We start from the raw sequence: 9039 nt of genomic DNA on the forward strand, positions 1-9039 counted from the left end.
TTCAGTCTTCTGCCGTCCAGGGCAGGACTTGAGGACCAGTCAGCCGCGGCGTGTGGCGGCTCCAGACTGGGCTGGCGGTTCCTGTGCTGCTGTCTGACTGGGACGGCAGCGGGACTCATGCTCAGGTATCACCCCGCCAGCCGGACCCAGAGCCCGGGCCTTCAGTGAGAGACAGGCTGAGCTCAGCTCAACATTCTGTGGAGTCCGACGAGCCCTGGCAGGTCCGGAGAGCAGAGCCGGCTCTCTGGACGGGCCTTCACCGGACGGTCATCTTAAAAGCCGCCCCTCCTCCAGCTCTCCCTCAGGCTGTGAACCACGCAGCCTAAGAGCCTCATTTAGGGCTGGAAGAAAGAAAAGCAAAACTCTCTTTCTCAGGAAGATTAGTGGAGGTGGGGGGGGAAGGGGCACCTCCTTCTCTGGGACATTTTTCTCTGCCAAAGCGGCGCTAGGAGCGGCAGCAGAGTGGGGCCCCGGGGCCGGAGCTGAGCCGCGGACCTCTGCACCGGAGCGGCGTCTCTTGATAGCCGTGATTAACACGGCGCTCTTTATCGCCGCCGTCATTAAAGTGGCGTCCTGAGCTCTCATCCATCTGCTGGGAGGGGCGGAGCCACCACGCGAAGCGATCGATGCCGGAGCTGATTTAGGCCAGCCGCTGAAACACACGTCCACAAAGGTGACGCGGCTGCGGCTCAGAGCCGTGAATAATCGCACGTGGACGGCGTGTCGTGGTTGTGGTGCCGCGCGGCATCGCTCTCTGTCGCGCGGCACGCCGAAGACAGATGGAGACACGGGAAGCCGTCTGCTCCAGTGGCCTCGTACAGTCAACACCACCAGTGAAAGATGATGGGAAAATTCCCTGGAAAACTTTCAGTAGGAGAATAATAAGGGCTCTGGCGCTGGGGGGGTGCTTTACAGTGGCGGACGCCGGCACCTAATCTGAACACGTGTTGCTTTGACATGGTGAAAGCAACTCTGCCGGCTCGTAAATCCCGACGCTCCGGAGTCGGGTTGCAGAGCCGAGCCTGTAGGAGCAGGTCCTGCAGCCGGCGGGCAGAGGCAGGCCGTCACCGGCCCCGGGAAGGAGGCGCGAGTGCGGCCGGCGCTCGCCATGAGAGGCCTGACACGCTTCCGCCATGTCTCAACACAGCGCAGCCACAGACAAGTTCAGAGGGGCCGAACGTGGAGCTCGGCCGGCCCTCACACGAGAGCTCCAAGCTCCTCGCGTCTCATCCCCGGGGCCCTCGAGACGGTCAGGTCTCCCAACACGAGGTCTGCCTGCCCTCTGAGGCCCAGAGCTTTGAAGTGGCCTCCCACATGTGACCAGAGGATCCCAGTATCTGCGGCTCTCCAGAGAGCGGACCTCAAGTCCAGCTGTCGCCCGGATAGGGTCTCGGCGACTGGGAGGGTCCGACCCGGGCCGGTCGCTGCGCCTCGCTGCTGTCCTGTCGCCAGTTTGCTGCTGACTTCAGCGATTTATTCCCGGGGTGTCGTTGCTCTGCATATTAATGCGTGTTTGAACAATGATCACAGACAAAACCACGTCCCACTTCTGCAGCGCCAGGACGGAGCATGGCAGGCCACCAACCGTGTGTCCGGTCGGACTGGAAGATCTGGCTTCCGAACCACGGCCTTGCATCTTTTAATGATGAGCTACTTATTGGCTGGCTCGCCCCTCAGGCCGAGACCCCGAGCGCCGCCGCTCCTCCACTGCCGTCGACCTGCGAGGGTCACGTGCCTGCGGGTGCATAGCTGAGAGGCTGGCGAGAGCCATATCATTCTCATGTTTCTTTGTGGAGCTGCCAGGCCACGTCCTACTTTCTCAGTGGCGAGGAGAGTGGCGGCGAGGAGCGTGGCAGGGCGGCGAGGAGAGTGGCGGCGAGGAGCGTGGCAGGGCGGCGAGGAGAGTGGCAGGGCGGCGAGGAGCGTGGCAGGGCGGCGAGGAGAGTGGCAGGGCGGCGAGGAGAGTGGCAGGGCGGCGAGGAGAGTGGCAGGGTGGCGAGGAGAGTGGCAGGGCGGCGAGGAGAGTGGCAGGGCGGCGAGGAGAGTGGCAGGGCGGCGAGGAGAGTGGCAGGGCGGCGAGGAGAGTGGCAGGGCGGCGAGGAGAGTGGCAGGCCGGCGAGGAGCGTGGCAGGGCGGCGAGGAGCGTGGCAGGGCGGCGAGGAGCGTGGCAGGGCGGCGAGGAGAGTGGCAGGGCGGCGAGGACCGTGGCAGGGCGGCGAGGAGAGTGGCAGCGCGGCGAGGAGAGTGGCAGGGCGGCGAGGAGAGTGGCGTGGCGGCGAGGAGCGTGGCAGGGCGGCGAGGAGCGTGGCGTGGCGGCGAGGAGAGTGGCAGGCCAACAAGCCCGCCGCTCGAGCCAAAAGAAGGCCAACGCCGCGCTAGCGCAGCGCGCCTTGTTAGCATTTCAAAGGTGGCCCCCTCTCCCCGGCCTTTATCAACACCACAGTCCACTGCCGCAGCAGTGCTGCTAACTAATTCATGACATTTGCACTTGGGAGGTGAGAACAAGTCCTTCGACCTCATTATGGCGCTTTTTCATCAGCCATTCTCTGACATCTCAGCAACAACACGCGCTTCCCCCGTCCCTGGCTCCGTCTCTTTTCATCCCCGGCTCTGAAGAGTCGCTCTGCATTCTGGTCCGCCCCGGATCGCGGAGCGCTCGGAACCAGCAGAGGGCGGGGCCTGGGCGCGGGGGGAAGGGTGGGGCGAGCGCGGACCTCCATCAGGCCTGAGCGTGAGGCGAGTGTGGACCTCCGTCAGGCCTGAGCGTGAGGCGAGTGTGGACCTCCGTCAGGCCTGAGCGTGAGGCGAGTGTGGACCTCCGTCAGGCCTGAGCGTGAGGCGAGTGTGGACCTCCGTCAGGCCTGAGCGTGAGGCGAGTGTGGACCTCCGTCAGCTCTGAGCGCGGACCTCCATCAGGCCTGAGCGTGAGGCGAGTGTGGACCTCCGTCAGGCCTGAGCGTGAGGCGAGTGTGGACCTCCGTCAGCCCTGAGTGTGGACCTCCATCAGGCCTGAGCATGAGGCGAGCACGGGGGTGAGCGCGGAGGGGACCGCGGGGCGAGCACGGGGACGAGCGCAGAGGGGACCGCGGGGCGAGCGCGGGGCGAGCGCGGGGTGAGCGCGGACCTCCGTCAGGCCGCTCACCTCCTCCTGACGTCAGATAGTTGTTTAGCATTTGACACAGCTCAGCTGGACAAAATCCCCTGCTCCGCCCCCCCAACACCAGCATGAAACTGAGACTCTGAGGGACTCAGCGAGGCCTACCTCGGGTCAGGGTTGCGGGCGAGGGCTTCTTGGGGAGCTCAGAGAAGCTGCTGCCGTCCAGAGCAGGTCCTTTACACTCCTTCTTCTCGGTGGCTGTCGGAGCAGACGTGTCCATCCTGCAGGGCCACACCACCTGGACAGATGAGAGACAGAGGTCAGGAGGACAGACTTGTCAGGTGACCAGCAGCAGCCACACACACGGACACACGGCTCTTCCGCTGGCCTCACGTGATGGCGTGAAGAAGAGGCTGAGCTCCAGGCCTGAGGCTCACTCAGCATCCGCGCTCTCCTGGACAGGAGCCCGGCGGCCCTCACGCCTCTGACCGCACCCCACCAGATGGTCCAGGAGCCACGGCGGAGTCAAGTTTAGTGGGTCTCCTCGGCCCCCCCCTCAGTGGCGAGAAAACAAAGCAGCGCAGAGAGGAAGATGTTTGTTCTCAGCGGAGGATGAAGAGCAAGTCAAACAAGCGGCACGTTGCCAACTCTCCTGGAGGACGTGTTGACACAGCGAGCGGCTGAGAAGTCATTACGTCCGAGAGCGTGCTCGGGTCGTGACCTGCCCGGATGACGTTGACGCGGCGACGCCTCTCTGGAGGGACACAGATTCTACCATATTGTTTTGTGTCTGATCTCTTTCAAACACTTCTTTCTATGGTGAAGCTTCGAGTCCGTCCCTCCGGACTGCGCCGGAGCTTTGAGCTCTGACCTCAGCGGTCCTGAGGATCCTTTTAGACGCGACAGCTGAAGGGACCTTGTGAGAGACGAGGCGCTTCCCTCCTTTGACCAAAGCCTCATCAGACTCCATCTCAGTTTCTGAATTCCGCTGTCGTTCCCTTCAAAGTTTCCATGTCTACTCCACTTCTGGTCAACGAGTGTCAGACTGGCGGCCGGACGGACCAATAGGAGGCAGTATTTTCCTCCGCTCTCCTTCCCTGTGGTCTCCCACTCCCAGCCTCCTGCCGCGTCTGTCCCTGGGCCTCCTCCTCTCCAGGATGACAGGTTCCGCTCCGAGTGTCTGCGGGTGGACGGAGCGAAGGCCCCGTGCCTGCTGGTCTTGGCGACGTCTCTCCTTTCACCCGCAGCGCCAGGAATGCAAACACACATCAAAGCAGTGTCTCTGCAGAGATGCAGGCGCTGCTCCTTCCTGTCTCTGAAGTGCTCCTCACCACATGCAGGTGGGCCTCACCTGACGCCGACACTCATGCAGGCTCGCAAAACAGGCTCTCGTCTTACCAGCGGGTGGACGGGCCTTATCTGATGGGGTCACCTGGCGGGGTCCCGCCGACACCTCAGCTTCACCGGGGACGATCGGCGGCTGCCTCACATCTCTGACGCCAGGCAAGTTGGAACAAAAGCCCGGCACATTCTCAGCGGCTGAATCACTGCGGTGGAGGCCAGTCAGTCTGCGCTCGCGACCTGCCGCTCGACAGTCAGTCAGCAGGAGCACCCGCTCCCTTCAGAGCCCGTCTCTCTGGGGCCACACCACTCACACGCTGGGGGACTCTTCCACTTCCTGCTGGGTCAGAGACGGGACGCCCCAGGGCTCTGAGTGAGAGGGACGGAGGCAACACAGGGGATGCATCTGTGCTCCACAGGAGGAACTTTCCAGGGTGTCCCTCGCCTGCTGCTCCAACATGACCGGGACATCTTCTCTGCTGGCTCCACTGTCCTCTGAAGCCCGGGCAAACAGACACTCGCCTCCCTCTCGCCTCGCCACTTGCCTCGCCGCTCGCCGCTCGCCTCCCCCTCGCCTCACAGCTCGCCTTGCCGCTTGCCTCGCCGCTCGCCTCGCCACTCGCCTCGCCGCTGGGCTGCCTGGGCCCACATCTGCTTCGTGTTGGTGGCGGGGAGACGAGGAGATCAAGCACAGGATATTGCCTCCCCTCACAGGAAAGGTCAGGTGGAGGGGCTCCGCCGCTTCTCACATGCCTTTGATATGACATCAGCGCTTGTCGGCTGATTTCCACAGCCCTGGTGAGGGGTGGAGGACCTCAGAAGAGACCTTCAGCTCGCAGAGTCCCCGGCTCTCTGCTGGTGAGAGGAGGCTGGCTGGTCATAATGTTTCAGCAGTGTGAGTCTGAGGTGACAGAATGATGACTCGGCAGCCCACACGTCGCCGGCGCTGGGCAGAGCTTTGAAGCGTGCGACGGTGCCGCAGCTGTGGCCGGTGCCACATGGCACACGGCCCGTGACGCGGCATTTGGCCGCGGTCGTTTCCACCCCCCCCCCCGAGTGTTGGCGCTTCAGCTGTCACCGTCCGCATGTCAAGCCAGGTTTTGGGCTTCAGCTGATTTTGGGAGACGCTCCTGGAGCGGAGGTGTGAGCTCATGCTGACCTTCGACCTGCCGCAGCAGCTGCGGTGGCAGCTGAGGTCAGAGATCTGCTGAGCGGCGGAAAGTTCTGACATGAAGAGGCCACTCTTGTTACGTCACCACAGCGAGCCAGGAAGCGCAACCCGCACCACTCCATCCAGACTCCTTCAAGACGTCCAACCTTGGGGAGCAGCACCTCCTGTGACCCTCGTGTGGGCCAGATCACGCCAACACAGAGCCTCTCGGGGGCAGACTTGTGGTTCCGTGTGCCAGTGTGGACGGACGAACCCGACGGAGCTTCGCTTCCTCTTTTGTTTCCCTCTGTTTATGGCAAGGTCTGTGGTGCCTTCGGCATGAGGAGCCGCTGCACAAACAAATCTGTTCTGAGTTAAGAAGCCCACTCTGCTGGACCAGGATCCGCTCCAGGAGCGACGTGTCCGGCTCCTCCCGACCCACTCGCTGTGTGTGTGTGTTTGTGTGTGTGCCGAGTGCCCACGGTGACATGGTCCTGGCAGCTTCACCGGCTCATTTCCCAGAATGCCTCGCTGCACTTTGACCCCCTGATGACGGGGCCGGGGTCACATGACCCCACCGCACGCGCTGCAGGTCCCAGCCTGCCTGCGGGGACCGTCTCTCCACGGAGGCCCGGGTCTGCTGCAGCGGGGTGTGTGAGATCAGAGCCGCGGCGACACACAATGCTCCATTGTCTGCAGGTGTGTGTGTGTGTGTGTCGACAGCTTCAGACGATAAGGACACGGTCCAGTCTCCACCTCACCTCTGGATCTGACACCGGAGCCACGAGCCTGGCACTCTCTCCGGCTCACAACCCACTGCCACCCCCTGAACCCTGACTCCACACGGAGGTTTGCCCCGTTCCGAATCCATGTCAGACATGGACGTAAAGCAGCCAAAGGATTTGGACACAGTCAAGCAAAGAAAGAAGAAGAGAAGAAATGTGAGTCCAAGTGACTGGATCGAGACCTGTGGAAATCCATGGTGGATGAGCTGTGGCTGAGGAGCATGTTTGTGATCTGGCAGGTTGTTTGTCACGTCTGTTTGTCGACTTGATCTCGAGTGTTTCCTCAGTAAACCCTCCACTTTCAGCCCCAATGAGCCAAAGATAAACTATTTGTTTAAAGCCGCCGCTCGGAGAAAAAGCCCACACTCTCTTTTGTGCCGGGAGTTAATCTTGTGGCCAGATAATGAAACGCCCCCCGGCCCCCACACAGCACCTGACCCCCGCTGACCCCGGCAGGGGTCCCGCAGGAGACCTGGCCGCGGCGGGTCAGCATTGTTCCTTTGTCAGCTGCTGGACAATGACGATGTTTTTGGGGGGAACGGTGAGTCACAGCGAGGAGCCCTCTGACTCCAGAGTCACTTCACCACGTGGCGACGGGGCCGGACCCGGGGCCCAGATCTGCGGGTCTCCCGGCGGCTCGTGTCGGGGTCCTGGGGTCCGGGTGTGAAGTGCCCACTCAGCCCGCCGGAGAGGCTCGGGCCGCCCCGACACTCCAGACTGAGAGGACTCGGCCGCAGCCGCTGCACAAGCAGGTATTGTGCGCGGCGTCCTCGGCGCTGAGAGCAGGCCCCTCCCCCACCCGCCCGCCCCCCGGGGCCGGGGGTCGCTCTGTCCGGCCCGGACTCCGTGGACCGGTCTTGGACTCAGGAGGAGCAGCAGGTACTCGGTCCCCATAAATTCCTCAGCCCCCCCCCCCTCCCCCTCGCCCTCCTCCCCTGCTGAAGGGACGGTGTGAATGGCTTCACTGCTCCAGCACAGTCTCAATGGGACGAGGCTCGGACCGGGACGGGCTTTTTCAGGTCGGCGCTGTTCTCTTTCAACTTCAGAGTTTACTCAGTGGGTGGGGTAGGGGCGGGGGGGAGTCACTGGCCCTCTCCTCCGACCCTCCTCTCTCTGCCCCTGTACGCTAGACTTCATCGGTATTTGCTTTCAAAAAAGCCCCCGCCCGCCCGCCCGCCCCCCCCACACTCCCCCGCTCATCCCAGTCGCCCCTTTCTGGAGAGAAGTTCATGAAAGATTTCTGCAGCCAGGGCGCCTCCAGCGCCAGCGTGAAGCGGCCGGCCAGAGCGGCGGGGTCTCCCCCGTCGGCCCGGGCCCGGGCTGAATGAGCTGAAAGGGCTCATCATTCTTCCTCCTTTCTCTGGCCGCAGCTCCCAACTGTTGGAACTCTTCACCGCTCACAATGGGCCCATGCACTAAAACTTTCCTCTCTCTCCCTGCTTCTCTTTCATGCAAATGGCCCCCCGACTCAGCGCCACCCCCCTCGCCCCGACGGAGGTCGTCATCATGTGAAGCGGAAAACAGAACAACAAAACCGGAGGATGACAAACGCTCGCAAAGCAGGAGCTGAAGCAGGAAGTGCAGCGGGAGGCGAAGGAAGCGTCGGGGGCCACCGCCTTTGGTCACCTGATCGGAACCAGACTCGGGTTTGGCCTCACGCTTGGCAATCGTGACTGAGGTTCCCGTCAAATAGCACAAGCTGACCGGCCCCCACCCGCTCCGCCTTCGCCCCGCCTGTAACCAGCAGGCCACGTGGAGCGCGAGGGCCGAGTCGGACCCGCTGCCGCCACACACCACGACATCCGCCGGCAGGAGCGCAGCGGTACGCGCTGGCGCACGTGCTCAATAAGGGATTCACTGGGTTCATGAACCCAGAGAAGTTGGCCGACACGACCCAGGTACGAGCAGGAACGCAGCCGGATCTGAGGCCCGGCGATGCCATCTGAGGGTGAAGCCTTCACAATAAGAGGGTGATTCTAACTAACTGGCTCCAGTCTGGTCCAGAGTCCTGGTTCAGCTGAGCCATGTGTTCTGGAGGAGAGGCTGGGGGAAGGGTGATGAGAGGTCCTCACAAGGACACGGGGAGAGAGAGACAGAGGTGTGTGAGCGTCCCAGCCGACAAACCAAAGGCTCGCACGTCGGGTGCCACCAGACTGTGAAGCGCAGACACACACATCACCAATAGCTTGGTCCAACCAAGAGGCAGACGTGTCCAAGAACCCATGGATGGTGGAGAGCAACACAGACCATGGTGGAAGTGACGTGAGCAGCCCGTGGGAGCAGAGGGGCGGCAGAACTCACTCTGAGTGATCTGGAGGTCCACTGGGCTGTGGGACGCCAGGCGCGACAGAGAGCCACTCTGCTTATTTGAAGTGAAGAACTTGAGCAGACTCCAGAAACGGAACCCTGAAGACGAGGACGTGGTCCCACTCCAAGGTTCCCGGTGTCTGGCTGGTGTGTGTGTGTGCTGAGGACATCCGGCGACGGACCTGTCCGGCCCACGTCTCGCATCTTTCCATCATGCCATGTGCCGTCCACGGTGTCGAGCTGCTGCGTCGTCATGGCGACGCCAGACCGCGAGCGTGACCCACAGTCTGGGTTCAACGTTTCAGATGTCTGAAGGTGCTGGAGTAAGAAGCGAACCAGCCGGAGCCTTCTGTCGACGT

General features: G+C 62.7%; 1 protein-coding gene across 5 annotated transcripts in view; it reads right to left on the bottom strand.

The window, feature by feature from the left end:
* gli2a (GLI family zinc finger 2a) overlaps nt 1-9039 on the bottom strand; it is a 33238-nt gene that overhangs the window by 22792 nt on the left and 1407 nt on the right. For 2 of the 5 annotated variants that reach the window (XM_053876966.1, XM_053876964.1), the window contains exons 2-3: nt 3491-3652; nt 3263-3395 (exon numbers count right to left, since the gene is read on the bottom strand). The exons of 1 other annotated variant lie outside the window; for it this stretch is intronic. In XM_053876966.1, coding sequence (XP_053732941.1) covers nt 3263-3395; nt 3491-3541 — 184 coding nt within the window. In that variant the 5' untranslated portion in view covers nt 3542-3652. Of the gene's footprint in view, nt 1-3262; nt 3396-3490; nt 3653-9039 lie in introns of those variants that run through there. 2 more of the 5 variants (XM_053876967.1, XM_053876969.1) reach the window with 1 other exon arrangement.

Source organism: Synchiropus splendidus, chromosome 10, assembly GCF_027744825.2.
Source record: "Synchiropus splendidus isolate RoL2022-P1 chromosome 10, RoL_Sspl_1.0, whole genome shotgun sequence".
Classification (NCBI taxonomy): Eukaryota; Metazoa; Chordata; class Actinopteri; order Syngnathiformes; family Callionymidae; genus Synchiropus; species Synchiropus splendidus.